The following is a 16,507-nucleotide window of genomic DNA, read 5'->3' on the forward strand; positions in this document are numbered from 1 at the left end:
CTTGCCAGAGTCACAAGGCCAGTGGGTGATTAAATTGGGAATCCAGCCCAGCTCTGGAGCTTGCGAACTCCACAGTGACGCTGCAGCAGCTTTAGAAAACAGAGCCTGGTGATGGCTGATTCCCAGAGAAGAGAAGCCTGGGAAAGCGGATGGGCCAGGCTCCTGAGTGGGAGGAAGATGGGGGTGATGGAGGCGGAGAATGGAGGCAGAAAGGGAGCAGTTTGGGGGTAGGGATGAAGGTTGGAGAGGCTTTGAGACAGAACTAGATGTCTTTCTGGAAAGGCCTGGTCCAATGGTCTAGCAGGGTTGAAAAAAACAGCAGCTGCATCCTCCTACACCAGGCCTCAGTGACAAGGTGGGGAGAAGCCCATTGCTCCCATTTCACAGGAAGGAACATGGAGGCAAGAGAGATGCCCACATGGCTTGCCCAAAGGCCCCTAGGAACTTAGGGCCCAGGGGCCCTGTTAGAAGCCAGGGAAGGTAGACAAGCCGTGGGAGACTTTCCCACTCTGCGGTGGATGATGAAACAGAGGAGAAGGAAGGTGGAGATGGACAGAGAAATCTGGGGCTGCATCCAGAGGCGGGGAGGGGGGAGGCTGAGGCTTGGAGAGAGCCTGTCAGCAGCAGAGATGGTGGAGGGATAAGGCCCCGACACCCAGCTCCGGTTCCAGGCAGGCAGCATCAGCTGGTAGGGTGTCACGGAGCCCGAGCCTCCTCCCTCCCCGCGGACCCATCCACTTGGGCGGCTCCGCAGCGCGCGCTCCCGGGTCCCGGGACCAGGGGACCGGACGGAGGGGACGGGGGAGGGGAAGGTGCGCCGCCTCCTCCCGCTGGGCTTGTAAATCCGCAGCGGCCTCCGCAGCAACCTCCCAGCCCGCCCCCGGCCCCCTCCCCCTCCCGCGCTGGAATGGTACGTTCCGGTCCGCCTGGCCCGGCTGCAGTGGATGTTGCTAGAACCCACGCGGAGGAGGGAAGAGACGCAGGCAGGCTGCGGTGACCCAAGCGGCCGCCCCTGCCTCAGGGACCCCTTCCCGGAGACACGGCACCATGACCCAAGGAAAGGTATCGGCATCTCCCCCACCTGCACCACCCTCCATCCTCGGGCTTCCAGTTCCCTGTCATCCCGAGCGAACTCTCTGGATCACTCGAGCATCCGCCCCTGGCGCTTGTGCGAAGGTCCTCTGTGGTCCTTGTTCAAGTCAGAGGACCTAAAGGCCCATTTCAAAGAATGGGTTAGGGCTTCTTCCTGCCCAACAGGCCCACCTCCCCTGCCTTCCACCCCCCACCTCCATATCCCCCTCCCCCGTGCGCTTTGGCATCTTAGGACCCTTCACAGGTGCCTTGGTTCCCTTAAGGAATCAGCCTGGGTGTCCGCGGTGTGGTGGGGGGAGTGGTGGAGGGCACCTGGGTTAATGCCCGAGGGGCCATGCCTACCCTGCCCGATCCCCTGCTCCAATCCCAATTCTGATCCCGCTCCGCTCATCTTTCACACCCCTACAGAGACCCCCCCCCCCCCAAATCCCTGTCATGAGTCCCCGTCTGGACACAGCCCTTGTGTTTGGGCCAGAGAGGCATTTACCATGACAATCCTGCCTCAGGATGCTGATTTTTGGTTTTGTTTTTGCTAGGCATGGGACAAGATGGGACCAGATGAAACGTCTCTTTTTCCCCATTTTTAGGTTTGAAATGGAGGGGAGGGGCTGGGGCAGAGACTTGGCTGGCCTAGTACAGTTACATAACGTCAACAGCCTGTGGAATTATACAACAGCCAGGACCTGGGGCAAAGGGGGAGGGTCCTCTGGCCCTCTGTTTTGGGGGTGCTAAGGATTGGGCAGAGGAAACAGAAGAGGACCCTCCCCTACACTCCCCCTTCTTCTCACCAAGATGAGCTTCAGAGCCAATGACATCCTTCCCTGGGCTCTCAGACCCTCCTCTCTCTGTTTTTTGATCTCATGAGACCTCCAAATGATGTCATTGGGTGATACCACCTCCTGCCACTGGGCAGACCTCTCTTGGGAATGCCGGGTGTGTGTGTGTGTGTGTGTGTGTGTGTGTGTGTGTGTGTGTGTTTAGGGGGCAGGGCCCTGGAGGCTCTGGAGCTGATCAGCAGGGTGGGGGCTGGTGAGCAGCACCTGTTCTGGACAGGGCTGAAATCAGAGGTGATAACCCATTTCCTGGATCTGGGCTCCAAGGACTTGGTTCAGTGGGCTGAACTGGATTTTCCTGGATGTGACCCTTCTGGTCTGGGTGATGAAGGGGGATGGGGAGCGGGAGGGCCCCTGGGTGAGCCAGGGCCCCAATCCCACAGGCCTGGGCTCTGCAAGGCCCTTCCCTAGGGGGGGAAATGAAGAGCTGGTGAAAATGAAGAACTTCACCCCCCAGTCCTCCCTCCTCCTCCCCTCCCCCCGCTGATTCCCCCCACCTACTCACAGGCTTTCTGGGGGTGAAAAGGACCCTCCAGTTCAGGGGTCCTTGGGGCTGTGTGCAGGCAGAGATCTTCTGGTGCTCAGTCACCTCTGGGCTGCCTTAGCCAGAAGCATCCTGCGAAGAATGAACTCTGCAGCCTTGCTCTAGGGCCCTTCAGGCTTAACACATTCTTTCTGCAGCCAGACCTGACTCCTATTCATTTTCTCTCTCTTTTTTTAAAGATCTTATTTATTTATTTATTTATTTATTTGACACAGAGAGAGATCAAAAGTAAGCAGAGAGGCAGGCAGAGAGAGAGGGGAAGCAGGTTCCCCACTGAGCAGAGAGCCCGATGTGGGGCTTGATCCCAGGACCCCGAGATCATGACCTGAGCCAAAGGCAGAGGCTTTAACTCACTGAGCCACCCAGGCGCCCTCCCATTCATTTTCTGAGTTTGAATCTTTTTGGTGTTGGTTCAGTTTTCATACCGCCCCTCTCCCACAGTCTTCCCTCTGGTCGGCCTTTAGGCCCTCCCAGCTCACATCCTCTCACCAAAGCTTAAGTGGACACTCTGGGGCAGCGAGCAGAGCTGAGTGTAAATAGACTTAAGTTTTCAACCTGTCATGGAACATTTCCCACTGGGCCTCAGTTTCCTCATCTTTAAGATGAAGGAAGGGGCGGAACTAGGTGACTTCTCAGGTCCATTCTAGCAGTGACACCCTGTGATTCTGTTCTGGTTTGGGAGAGAAGCTAAGATTCCAATACACAAGGCCAAAACAGGATCCTTTACCAGGAACCTCTTGCCCTTCCTCCAGTCCCCCCAACCCCTCTCTGTTTCCCTGCTCGCCCATTCCCACTTTCCTAGTGTCATCTCCAGCCTGACCGAAGGAGACCAGTCCCAATGGAGGGTGCTTGGGCTCTGCAGCCCAGTGGTCTATGTGTCGGTTTGTGACTTTGGACAAGTCATTCTTCCCCTCTGAGCCTCAGTTCCCCCATTTTAAAACCGGGCTCAGAATACAACTAGCAAAAGGTAACAGGGAGATTAAGGAAAAGAAATTTTCACTTCATAATATTCTTGAGTACCTACTCTGTGCCAGGCCCTTCCCTGGACCACAGGGAGACAATGGAACCATTCCGATCCATTCTCTGCCCCAGGGATGATGACCGCCAAGGGTGGGCTCTCCTAAGAATGTCTCCTTCCAAAGTTTTTATTCCAGCTTCGGTGTTTGCCCCAGACCAACCCTGGCTTTCCTGAAGCCCAGTTGAACCATCTATAGAAAAAGGGAGAGCCTTTCCCCCCACCCCAGCATTATTGGGGTGGGGGGAAATAAAAATTGACAAATTGACAAATAAAAATTCTACATATTTAAGGTACACAACTAGATATTTTGATATACATATGTACTGTGAAATGATCACCACAATCAAGCTAGTTAACCTGTCACTTCACATAGTTACCTTTCTTTGTGTGTGAGGAGAACTCTTAAGATCCAGCCTCTCAGCAAATTTCAAATCTACAGTTCAGTATTGTTAACTATAATCACCGTACTGTACATTAGATCTCCAGAACATATTCATCCTGCACAATGGAAACTTTGCGCCCTTTGACCGACATCTTCCCATTCCCCGTGCCCCCCCACCCCCACCCCCTGGCAACCACCATTCTCCTCTGTGCTTCTTTGAGTCTGGCTACTTTTGATTCCCAATATAACCGATATCACGCAGTTTTTGTCCTTCTATGTCTGACTTATTTCACTTAGTGTAACCATCCTCCAGAGTCACCTATGTGGTTGCAAATGAAGGATTTCTTTCTTTCTTTTCTTTTTTTAAAAGAAGATTTTATTTATTTATTTGACAGACAGAGATCACAAGTAGGCAGAGAAGCAGACGTGGGGGTGGGGAGCAGGCTCCCCACCGAGCAGAAAGCCCCATGTGGGGCTCGATTCCAGGACCCTGGGATCATGACCCAAGCTGAAGGCAGAGGCCCAACCCACTGAGCCACCCAGGCGGCCGATTTCTTTCTTTTCTTAAGGCTGAATAACATTTCCTATCCCGCATAAAATAGGGAGATTCTCATCTGTGCCCCCAACCTTCCTAGTGCAGGTGAGAAAGTACCAGAAATTAGGGTTTGTGAGAAGGACTTGGAAGACTCCCTTTCCTTGGTGACTGTCTGTGACTGTCTCTCCTTGCCTCTACTCCACAGATCTCCGTGGCTAACAAAGCCCCCGGGACAGAGGGGCAGCAGCAGGCCAGTGGGGAGAAGAAGGAAACTCCAGCAGTGCCCTCAGCCCCGCCCTCCTATGAGGAGGCCACCTCTGGGGAGGGGCTGAAGGCAGGGGCCTTCCCCCCGGCCCCATCAGCCGTGCCTCTCCATCCCAGCTGGGCCTATGTGGACCCTAGTAAGTCTCTCAGCTCCTGGAGGCAGGAGCATTAAGGGGAGTATTGGGACCAGATGAGAAACCTGGGTAGGAGGAAGTTGCCTGTAAATAGATGCATTGTGTGGTTGTTATATGAGGCTCTGTTGTCAGAGGCTTGGGATTTGGAGGGCTCTTCCAAAGGTAGGTCAAGGAGGACTCCATGGAAAGGGAGAGACACAGTGTCTGCAGTCACAGTACTCTTGGATGGGGAAGAAGGGATTTTTTTTTCGAGTCACCAAGCTAGGGCAAATAAAGGGATCGGAGTGGAGGGGGAGGGAAGAATCAGGGGCTGTTCTAGAAAGCATCTCCTCAAAGAACAGGGTGTATAAAGAGGGCAGGGAGAGTGCCGTGGCTGGCTCCCTGTGAGTGTAGGTGTGGTGTGTTTCCGTGTGGGCTAACCTGAAACCTTAGTGGGGACATGTTCCCATGAAGACCCCAGGACTGTTGTGGGCCAGGGATCTGAGGTTCACTTTACCCTCACTTTCCTTGTCTCTCGTCCCTTTTCCAAGTCCTTGCTGGGGATAGGAGGACACGATGTGAGGGAGGTGTGTGGATGTCAGCCTCTGTGCCTCTCATGGCCAGGCATAATTCGTAGGCAGGCTGACCCAGGCCAATTCCAGCTCTCTGCAGACCAAGAATCACAGCCAGTGGGAGCCCCTCTGTCAAGATGAGCAGACTGTGGGAGCTTTGCCTCAGGGCTGGGAACATACAGTTCCCCACAAGCTATAAGAAAGGACCCCCTTCAAGCTTTCCTCAGCTCCTATGGCCTCCCTCAGCAGCTCCTCAAACTACCCTTCACCCCCATCTTATCAACTCCCACCCTCTCCAGCAGATTCTAGAAGGAACCTCAAGAATAACACCTCAGACAGAGCCTCTACTCACCAGCAGTGGCCACCATGGTCCACACCCCTTACCACAAATCCCTCGGCTCAGAGCTAAGCAGCCCTACACCTGCTGTGACCTGTTGGAAGGCCAATGAAAGTCTGGTGTTTGTGGGAACCTTCTCACTGCCCCAGATACCCACAGGACTGCTTTCTTTCTCCTCTTCTCCCACTCTGTGTCCTGACCATTCAGGCTTTGGCAGGGGCTGTAGACAGAATGTGAAAGAGAAGTGCAACATTAAAGGGTGAGGGCCTCCAGGCCCCAGGTTTGTAGTGGGTTTCCCCTCTCTCCCCCTTCCTCAGTTTCCATTTCCGGGTTGCAGAGATTAGCTGCCTTAAGTAATGTTTTCCAGGGAACTGCTGGGGCAGGAAGGGACCTCATTTTAGTCCACATGTGACAAACATTTAAGTGTGTGCCAAGCACTGTGTCCAGCCCCCATTAAATTTCCAGGGATGCATCTCTTTGCAAGACTTGCCCTTGCAGACCTGACTCCATAGACAAGTATGCAGTGACAGAGGCCTGGGCAGCTGACCTAACCCACCCGGCAGTCGGAGAAGGCTGCCTTGACAAAGGGATATCCGCACTGAGTCCTGAAGGATTACATGAGTTAGCCTGGTGAAGAGACAGGGAAATGAGTGTTCAGGCTGGGAGATGATGATTTGCAGAGGTCCAGAGGCAAGAAAGCACATGGCTGGAAAAATAGAGTCAGCTGGAGAAACGTGTAGGAGGGAGGAATGTGCACCAGGGTTGAGGGCTCAGGGGAGGCTGTGGAGGCTTTGTTAAGGATCTTGAACTTGAGTAAAAGGCAGTGGGGAGCCATCAAAGAGCTTGATGCAGGCTCGGCTTTGAAAGACCAAAACTGATGTTTTTGCTCTGGAGAGTGAGATCATGGAGAAATGGCAGGAAGAGAATGGGAACTGAAATGACAGAGGACGAATACAGAGCCTAGTCTTAGGAGTGGCCCAGCTGAGGGGTGGAAAGGAGAGGGCAGCAGAGTCCCTACCAGGCACAGAGCCATAGGCTTTCACTTTCATCTAGTTTGGTCCCCACGAGGTGAGTATCACTGACCCTAGCAGAGAGAAGACTCAGAGATGGCTGGTGACTTGCTCAAGGTCACACAGCTAGTCAGCCTTAGAGGAAGGATCTGCATGTTGGTCTTTCTGACTGTGGATCCCATGCTCTTCCCCAGGCCTGATACCTAGGCTCTGGGTTCTGGGAGCAGCCCCCAAACTTCATTTCCATCCATACCCTCCTTGCCCTGGCTTTCCTTCCCTCTCTGGTCTTCTCCCTGCCTTGCTTCCAGGCTGGGGTACCAGCAGGTCCTTCCTCCCCAGCTAGTCCCCAGTTCTTACCCCAAGGATCTTAGAGCAAGCTGGGGTAGGACCTTTGACCCTGGGATGTGCTAGGTGACTCCCTCTCTGGTTCTCAGCCTCAAGGGGAGAACAGCCAGCAGGTTCAGGGAAAACAAATGGGGGACGTAAAGGGTGGTTATTTGTTTGCCCGGGCTTGGCCCCAGAGAGCTCCAACCAGCGTGTAGGAATCGGAGAGGAGATGACAGTTTATTCTCGGGACTCAGACAGGAGAAGCAGGTGGGGAGAGTGATCTGGGGATGGGATGGGTTTGGGTGAGATGTTTGAGAACGGGGCTAGAGAGAAAGGCATGCCCAGTCCTGAGAGCCACTTTGACAAAAGTCAACTCTGGACAGGTGGCCACTAGGAGCAGCATTTAAATGATTTAAATGTCTGGGAGCCCTCATGGCCCTCCCCATGTCCATCCAGGCAGCTCTAGTTATGAGAACGGTTTCCCCGCTGGAGACCATGAGCTCTTCACCACCTTCAGCTGGGATGACCAGAAAGTTCGACGAGTCTTCATCAGAAAGGTAACCACCTCTCCCAACTCTCAAGGACTCGGGGTTAGGTGGGGAGAGTCCCTTGGGAAGGCCCTCTCCCCCTCTCCAATGACCCCAGCTGGCAGTACCTACTGGGAAGCATGTCCCTAGGTTTCAGCCTACTTCCTCCTGCTGTGCCTAACCCAGTGTCTCATCCTCTTTCTAAATACTTGGGACCTCTCGTCCTGTAGGGGTGGGCTCTGGAGCATCTTTGCTCTTTTTATACCTTGTCCTTAGTCCATTCTAGTGACCCCCAAGAAGGAGAGTGGAGGGTATGGGATGCAGGTCTAGAGAGGAGACTGAGTCACTGGGAAGCTGGGGTCCCCCTGAGCCTCAGTGGGGGGCCAAGTCTCCGTGGCCACAAATGGGGCTCTCCAAAGCTGAACAGAACTCCCTCCTACCCCTAGGTCTATACAATCTTGCTGATCCAGCTGCTGGTGACCTTGGGTGTCGTGGCTCTTTTTACCTTCTGGTGAGTTGGTGGCATGGACCTGGCACTTTCCAGGGATAGCCGTGGTGAGGCTAGATGGCTCTGGGAATGTTTGGCTAAGTGATTTGGCTAAGCAGATGGCCTCATGCTGGGAAGGAACTTCAGTGAGTGCCCACAAGGAGTCCTCGACTCAGGGGCAGGGGGTGGAGAGGACCTGGTGGTTTCTGGGCCATCAGGTGTCCACAAGGCAGTCATCCTCACAGATCTTCCAGCCCCACAACCTGGTACCTCCCCACCCCAGCCCAGGACTGTGGTGGGGCTCCCTGTGCCCCACAGGGGTCCCTTCCTCCTTTCTCCTCACCAGTCCTGGAGGGTGGATGCAGAGATGGAGCTAGAGGGCACTTTCTGATTCTCCCCTCTCCTTTCTTTGCAGTGACCCTGTTAAGGACTATGTCCAGGCCAACCCAGGATGGTACTGGGCATCCTAGTGAGTATACCCTAGGCCTCCAGGCCCCTTCTCAGAGAACCCTCAGTGGCACAAGGTGGGAAATCTCCCCTGACAGAAGCCAGGCCCATGGCTCCTCCCCACCCTAAAGGGAGACTGTCCTCACAAGAGCATGGCCAGAAGGGCCCTTCTGGTGTTTAGATCTGAGGCGGAGGGAAGAAGCAGACTGAGGTTCTGGTGCTTGCACAAAGAAGGGAGGGTGGGGCTGGGGCCCCAGCTGGAGAGACCCAGACCTTGGCCTTGAGGGGAAGGGGGCCTGGAACACCTTGGCCCACACTAATGATGATGTTGCTACTCTAATTAATGTTGTTATTAATGCCTATGAATTGTTCATCGTAATAGGTACCACTTACGGAGTGCCTAATAAGGGTTGGGCGTTGTTCTGTGTGCTGGATGTACAGTATTGCGTTCGATCCTCGAGTCAATTGGGAAGGGTTACTTCAGAAAACTAAAGGTTCAGAGAGGTTGAGTAATTTGCCCAAGGTCACACAGCTAGTCAGTGGTGGATTGGGGATTCAAATCCAGGGTTCAGGTTGAGGCCTGTGCTCTTCATCACTCTGCTTGGCAGGTTCCCTTCCTCTCGAGCCACTCAGCTCCTGCTTGTCCTCTGGAGCGTGGCAGGTAACTTAAGAGAAGAAGTTTGATGGGGTAGCTGATTCCTGACCCTCTTATCTGGGCAATTAGGGGTCATTCTGGATAATTCTAGGCCAGATCTACCCTGGGCTCAAAGCAGAACTGCTCTCACCTAAGTCTTGTTCAGCCTATGGTCCATTTGGTAAATAAGGTACGAGACTGGCAGAGGACTGGAAGGTGCCATGTAAGGGAATCTGAGACACCTCAGAGAGCCATGAAGGCTTATTGGGCGGAAGTTCTGGATGTCTGGTGAGGAGCTTGCACCCTCCAGCTGTGCTAGGCCTGCTTTTGGGCGGAGATATGGTGGAGAGGTTGGCTTGGCCTCCTGGACCACCCCAAGTCCAGAACAGTCTTAGAGTAGGCTTTGAATTAACACAAGCCAGCCATAAACTGACAAGAAGGAGAGTCGTCCTGGCCTCTACAGCTCTTTAGAGGAGCAGAGGAGTGGAGAGGTAGCTCAGTCAAGTTGGGAGTCCCAGGGGAGGAGACATTCACACCTGGAACCTTACTTAAGGCGTAGGGCAGAGGGCCTGTCTGCAGACCAGACGGAAAGGTATACAACTAGGGGAACGGGGAGGCACTGTGTGGTAAGCTAATGAGACCCCAGGGACTGCCCCCGGGCCAGCCCACATGGCAGGTTGGCATGGTTCCCAGCACGTCAGCACCGCCTGGCAGACTCAGGTGCCCTGAGGACTCAGGAATGGAGTCCCCAGGCCCTTCATCAGGCCTTCTGTGGGAAGGTCGGCAGGACTCCACGTCCTGAGCCGACGGTGGCAGGGACACAGCCCAGGAATGAGCAGACTCGGAAGTGGGGGCAGAGCCCACCCCACTGAGGGCAGGCATGAGAATCTGGCCTATGGATGGCGAGATTGAATGGTCCTTCACCTCCACATCTCTGGACAGAAAGCGGAGATATTCCCCCCAGCTCGGGGGAGGAAGGGGTGGGCGGAGAGACGTTGGGAGTGGGCATGGACCCTGCGCTTTTTATGGGGTGTCACAAAGCCTTGGAAGTACTTGCAAATTCTACCACCAGGATGCTGCCCTCTTCTCCAGAAAGCCAGCCTGTGGCTCTGCCCCACCCCAGCCCCTTCCCTCTTCTCAGCTCTCTCCCCTTTGCCCCCCTGAACCTGCTTCTGGGTCTGAGACCTTATGGGTCTCACCTCCTACCACATACCAAGCCCCTAATAGCAATAAGAATAAGACCACTCTTCCCATGGTGAGGCACCGTGTCAGTGCTTTCCAGGTATTATCATTTGATCCGGAAAACAAGCCTACCAGGCAGATACTGGGATTATCCCCATTCTACAGATGAAGACTTGAGGCTCGTGGAGAAGTTCTTGCTTCCTAAGCCTTGTAGTGTTGTGCACTTCCCCTAAGTGCTGGCTGCCTCCCTGCTGCCCCGGGATTGGCCCTAGAGCGGGACACACCGAGGGAGGACACTGGGTTTGGACGCTTTCCTCCACCTGAGCCTCACTCCCTTGTTCTGACACTCTGTAAACAGACCTTGGCTCCAGCCCAGGCCCTGGGGCCCCAGCACTGACAAGCAAGTTTCTTTCTTTTACTTCTGTGACTCATTCTTTGCCCCCTGGGATGGCGGCCTTCTCGAGGCCCCAGTCATCTCCCTTAGCAGGGCTCCTGCCGTATTGTCTGATTATTGTCTGATTGCTCCCTCAGGGCCCTATGGTGGGAAGGAGTTGGGGCTGTGGGTATGGGGGGTGGGGGTTGACAGGCAGAGGAGGAAACGGTAAGACCAGAGCCAGGAGAGGTGGGTCAGAGCCTCTCTGGGAGATTGTCAATCTAATAGATTGTCAGTCTAAAAGTAATAACAACTCCCACTCTCAAGTCCTTACCCTGTGCCAGGCCCTGTGCTAAATGTTGGGGTGCGTACTCTCTGTCCTGCTACAGCTCCGTGAATCAGTACCAGTATTGCTGTTTCACTAAGGAGGAGACGAGGGGGTTCTGCAATTAAGCAACTTGTTCAAGGTCACACAAAGTGGTAGAGCTAGGCTAAGAAAATGGGTGTTGGGCTCCAAACGGGCGCCGTAACCCCTGGGGGGATGATGTCCCTCTGCCCTTCCTCTGATACCTGGTCTTGAGGGCTGAGGAGCTGTGGGCCAGGAAGAGAAAGAGACCTGGTGGGCTCTTGCCCTTCGGATACTCCCAGTCTGGAAGGAAGGCAGGACTCACACCCAGGACGCACATAGACAAGGGTGTTGTTATTATTATTATTATTATCATCATCATCATCAATATTGCCAACGTGACTGACCAGTGACTCAAGTTGAGACCAGAAGAGAGTAGATCCTGGAGTGTTTCTCAACTGGGGCCGGATAATTCTGCTGTCCCTCACTGGTCCTTGGCGCTAAGAACTCCTCAGTCACTGGGGCAACTGTCCCCCATCACTTGAGAGCAGCTGAAGTAAAGGAGAAGATGATGATGGAAAGGTCCTATTTGCTAAATCCAATAGGCTTTTCTCCGCTTCTACATCCCCTATGCTTTTGGATTTCATCCAGATGTATTTAAAGGTCACCTAACCATTGCCAGGCCCCAGGTTAATCTGAGGAATGCAAAATGAGTAGGTCACACCAGATGCTACGTCTGGGCAGGGGTTCAGGTGAACAGGCCCGTAGGGTGTGGGGCGTGGGCTGCAGTTAAGGAATGTCTATGGTGCACGGAGGGAGCCCCTCTGACCCAAGCCTCGGGCATCCCTGCCGGCTGGTCCTTCCCAGCAGGAGCAGAGGGTGGTGGGCATTTTAAGAGGGTACAGAGGGCAGGGAGGAGGTTGGCAGGGCAGATCAAGCAGGGCTTTGCCAGGTCTTTGGGAATTCTAAACAAGGGAGTCCCAGGGTCGGGTCTATCTGGGGCTTAAAGGGTGAAAGGGAGGGCTGGAGACAACAGGACCAGACAGAGAGAGGCGGTCCCACCTGAAAGGGTGATATTGGGCAGGGAGAGAAGGTGACAGATCTGAACGCAGCCTGGGTAGGAGGATTGGCGGGTCCCCGTGATTAATCAGGCGAGGCCATCAGAGAGTCAAGGATGCAGAGTTCTCTGGTTGGGCGATGTGGATGTGCGTAGTGTCCTCTGCAAGATGAGACTCAGGAGCAGGGGCAGGGAGGAGGACAAGTTCACTCCTGACCTGCTGGGTTTGGCACATTTCCGAATGGCCGTGTCTGCCGAGTTGCCAGTTGCCTGTTCAGGTCTGGGGTTGAGAAGGAACATCTAGATGAGAAGCAAAGGTGTGGGAGCCGTGAGCCTTTGCCTGTTAGAGGGAGTCCTTTGGGGGAGTGAGCCCCCAGGGAGAGCATGAGGGGACATTGCCCGGGTGGGACTGGGACGCTATATCAAAGGAACGGGGACTATTTAGATTCTCTGAAGGCGACTGGGAAGGAGTGGCCTGGGGCACAGGAGGGGCCCCAGGAGTGTGTCATTTTGGAACCAGGGGAACAATGGGAGTGATCAGATGTTGAAAAGTCAGGTTAAGACAGGGACTAACAAGTGTCAGCTGGGACTCAACAAGGTCACAGGGCTGTGGCAAAGCCGGCTCTCATTAAGTGGGGCTGGGTTTGGGTTTGTGGGGTTGGGGAGTAATGCAGGGATGGAGATGGATACTATGAAATGGGGACAGCTGTTTCAAGAAGCTTCTCCAGGAGGCTGGATGAAGTAGCCGTAGCTGGAACTGGGGAAGATGTTGGCCGAAGATGGGAAAGAGCTGAGGAGGGCTGTGTGGGAGGAGAGGCACCAGCAGAAAGGCTGAGGTATTAGAGAGAGAGATGGTGGGACCCCTGAGTGGGTGGGGCCTGGAGCCCAGGCTGGGGCGATGGGCCGGGGATGGAAGGACAGGAAAAAGGGCACACAAATGCACGGTACAGTGTTTGCAGATGGCAGGCGGGGAACCAAGGGAACCCCACGTCATCTTGAATCTTTCTGGGATGCGTCAGGCCAGATATGCAGGAATGAGGCAGCCTGGGATGTCTGTGGGTGGGGGAAAGATGGTTGGAATTGCTGCTGGTGGGATAGGTGATGAACCCAGGAGGAAGAGGGCCCTGTTGAGGGCCCACTGGGGGCTGGAGACCATGCACTGATGCTGGCACCAATCTAGGTAGGCATGGACACACGCCTGGAGTCCTCAGCCCCTCGTCTTCCACCTCCTAGACTGGTCCTCACCTCCACTGCTGTCTAGAAAATTCTCAGTCCTCAGCCCTTCCTGTTGCTGGATGGCACCTGACCTCCCAGCCGGTCATCCACTGGACATGGCCTCCTGATCCGGAAATTCACGTCACTAGTATTTCCTGCCTGGGCCAGGTGCTGGCGGGACAGATGAGGGCCCGTCCCTTGATTCACTTGCAGTCTAGTTGGGGAGACCAACAAGAAAGCAACAAGGTGATGACAAGTAGTGAGCAGGGCGGGAGGGGACTGACCGAGGCAGTGTAGGGCAGTGGTTACAAGCTAAGACTCTGGGGCAAGAAGGTTCGAGGATTACATCAATTATTAGTCCTAAAGCACTTCACACTCTGCCGGGCACACAGAAAACTCCATATGCAAACTTACTATGGAGTATTGAGTGTCTGGGGAGGCCACTTTGGACCGGGTATGAGCTGCCCCATGGCACCCCTGACCCAGAATTTCCTGAAGCTCGTCCAATGCCCATTCCTGTCTTTTGGGATTGGATGGCCCACCTGCCTGTTGCCAGGTTCTAGGACGACTGTAGTCTTCAACCCCCTTCCCCTCGCCCAGTCTTACTGCCTGACACCTGAGGGCAGGGGTGGTGGAGAGGAGAATGAGCAGGGCATTGGCTGGAGGGACCTTGGGGCATGGGCTGACTGGCCCCTCCCTCTCTCTCACAGCGCTGTATTCTTTGCGACCTATCTGACCCTGGCCTGCTGTTCTGGACCTAGGTATGTGATGGCCCGAGGAGCAACTTGTGGGAGCACGAACAGGGTCTTGAAAGTTCAGGCCCTTGTCCTGCCCGCCCCCAGGGTACAGTGCATGTCTGAGAGGGCTCTATCCTCTGCCTCTGTCAAGCCTGCCCCTCTCTCCTTCACTTGGGGCCTCTGAGGTAGCAACAGGAACGCGTGGATCCACTGATGGGGGTGCCTGGGGATGTGGCTGAAGGAAGGGACTCTGAGGAGTGGGGATGGGAGCGAGACCGAGAACCCCTCCCCGTGGCAGTGACCCTGGCCTGTGCCTATTGGTGCCCCCCACCTTCTCCTCTGACCTTGGTGTCTTGCCTTGCAGGAGGCATTTCCCCTGGAACCTGATTCTCTTGACCATCTTCGTAAGTGATGTAGGGGTGACTGGGGACAGAGGCTGAGTGGAGATGGTGGGGGGAGGGAAAGAGGATGGGCTTCGAGGGCCAGGAAATCTGGGCTGGGGATGTCCAATGTGAGGTCACTGGTGGAAGCAAGAGCATCCTCATCCCACTTCTGCCACAAAGACATCCCACCTCTCTTTCCAGATGGGCTTAGTCTCCCCCAACTCTATCCACTGTCTCTCTTCTTTGTGATGTTGTTTTTTTTTTTTTTTAAGATTTTATTTATTTATTTGACAGAGAGATCACAAGTAGATGGAGAGGCAGGTAGAGAGAGAGAGAGAGAGAGAGAGAGAGAAGAGGCTCCCCGCTGAGCAGAGAGCCTGATGCGGGACTCGATCCCAGGACCCCAAGATCATGACCTGAGCCGAAGGCAGCGGCTTAACCCACTGAGCAACCCAGGCGCCCTGTGATGTTGTTTTTAAGAGGTTTGAATGAGGCATCCTAGGAGCTACCGATAATGAACAGTAGGTCATAGAAAGGTGGGGAGGAGGTGGAAACAGGGCTGCCAGAGAACGAAGGGGACAGCTAGTGCTGGCCTGTCAGGACACTCCTCAACCAGGCCTGAGCTGTGGAAGTGAGTGTGGGCAGGGAGGGGGGGGCGGCGAGGCAGACACAGAGCTGAAGGAAGCACACCAGGGGTGGAGACCCAGGCTGGGCCTTGGAGGTGTCTGGTCCCCGAAGGCTGAGTTCTGGAGCATTCCCTCATCCTGCTTTTCCTTCCAGACCCTGTCCATGGCCTACCTCACTGGGATGTTGTCCAGGTAAAGGGAACAGGTGGAGGGGGATGGGCCACACTCTGAGGGGATTTGCTCCTGAACACATCCCTTCAGACAGCAGTCAGATGGGGAGGGGGTTCAGGCAGGCAGGAAACATTGGCCTGGAGCCCTCTTCTCACACATTCCACTCAACAGTGACAGTGGGACCTGGCCAGGTCAGCGAGGCAGAGGTGGGGAATGGAGAGGAGCAAGGTAACCTCTTGCGCTGCAGCTTAGAAGACCCCAGACTGGCTGATCACCCCATTCCCTGTGAGCCACCTCCTGGCGGCAGCACCAAGCCCTCCCCACCCTCCTCCACTCCCACATTCTCAAGATCCTTCTGACAGAAGTTTGAGTCTAAGCAGGCTCTCAGGGAAGAGGCTGGGAAAGCAGGGAGAGGGAGGACACTGGGAAGGGGGCAGGGTGAGGACCTGAGGTCAAGGGATCAGGGACTGAAGGAAGATGGTGGGCCTGGGAGGAGGGCCGGGGAGACCAGAAGGCCCGCCCAAAGCTGAGCTCCTGGCCTTGCATCCTGCAGCTACTACAACACCACATCTGTGCTGCTGTGCCTGGGCATCACGGCTCTCGTCTGCCTCTCTGTCACCGTCTTCAGCTTCCAGACTAAGGTCAGCTTCAGGCTCGCGGGCAGGGCAAGGCCTCTGGGATGGGGGTGGAGGGGAGCTCCAAGTTTGGGTCCCTGGCTAGGGAGAGGTGAAAGGTGGGGTCTGGGGACGCCTCCTGGAAGAGGAATGCAGGCTTCTGCCATGTAGGCCTCCGCCTTCTGGCCAGCACGCTGCCCAGCGGGGGCCCCCAGAAATGCGCAGCCCTCCGGGGCAGGCCCCACAGCTGACGCCTGTCCTGTCCCTGTAGTTCGACTTCACCTCCTGCCAAGGCGTGATCTTCGTGCTGCTCATGACGCTCTTCTTCAGTGGACTCATCCTGGCCGTCCTCCTGCCCTTCCAATATGTGAGTCCTGCCTCCCAGCCAGGCCCGGGGAGGGAGGGAGAGCCCCCCTCGCCCAAGGCTGCTGTTTCCTTCCCCACCCTCCAGGGAAGGCCCCGAGCCAAAGGCCTCCAACTTGCCATCCTGTCCAGCCCTCCTGGCACCTGTCCTGGGCTGGTTGGCAGGATAAGCAAACAAACAAGGAGGCTTTTCTTGGCAGGCCTGGGCACCTGCTTGCACCATGAGCCACATCCGGCTTCACCTTTCTCATTCTCCCCTCTGGGGGGAAGGGGAGGCCGGATGTGTGGGGAGCATAGCACATTTAAACCCTAGACAGA

At 55.2% G+C, this 16,507-nt stretch overlaps 1 protein-coding gene across 1 annotated transcript in view; it reads left to right on the forward strand.

The window, feature by feature from the left end:
• Positions 1–758: 758 nt before the first annotated feature.
• Positions 759–16,507, forward strand: part of FAIM2 (Fas apoptotic inhibitory molecule 2) — a 33,651-nt gene continuing 17,902 nt past the window's right edge. The window contains exons 1-10 of the mRNA XM_059185415.1: positions 759–1,062; positions 4,610–4,805; positions 7,484–7,584; positions 8,001–8,065; positions 8,457–8,510; positions 14,006–14,056; positions 14,397–14,436; positions 15,196–15,233; positions 15,766–15,853; positions 16,098–16,193. Of these exons, the coding sequence (XP_059041398.1) occupies positions 1,048–1,062; positions 4,610–4,805; positions 7,484–7,584; positions 8,001–8,065; positions 8,457–8,510; positions 14,006–14,056; positions 14,397–14,436; positions 15,196–15,233; positions 15,766–15,853; positions 16,098–16,193 (744 nt within the window). The 5' untranslated portion in view covers positions 759–1,047. The remainder of the gene's footprint in view (positions 1,063–4,609; positions 4,806–7,483; positions 7,585–8,000; positions 8,066–8,456; positions 8,511–14,005; positions 14,057–14,396; positions 14,437–15,195; positions 15,234–15,765; positions 15,854–16,097; positions 16,194–16,507) is intronic.

This window comes from Mustela lutreola, chromosome 8, assembly GCF_030435805.1.
Source record: "Mustela lutreola isolate mMusLut2 chromosome 8, mMusLut2.pri, whole genome shotgun sequence".
NCBI lineage: Eukaryota > Metazoa > Chordata > Mammalia > Carnivora > Mustelidae > Mustela > Mustela lutreola.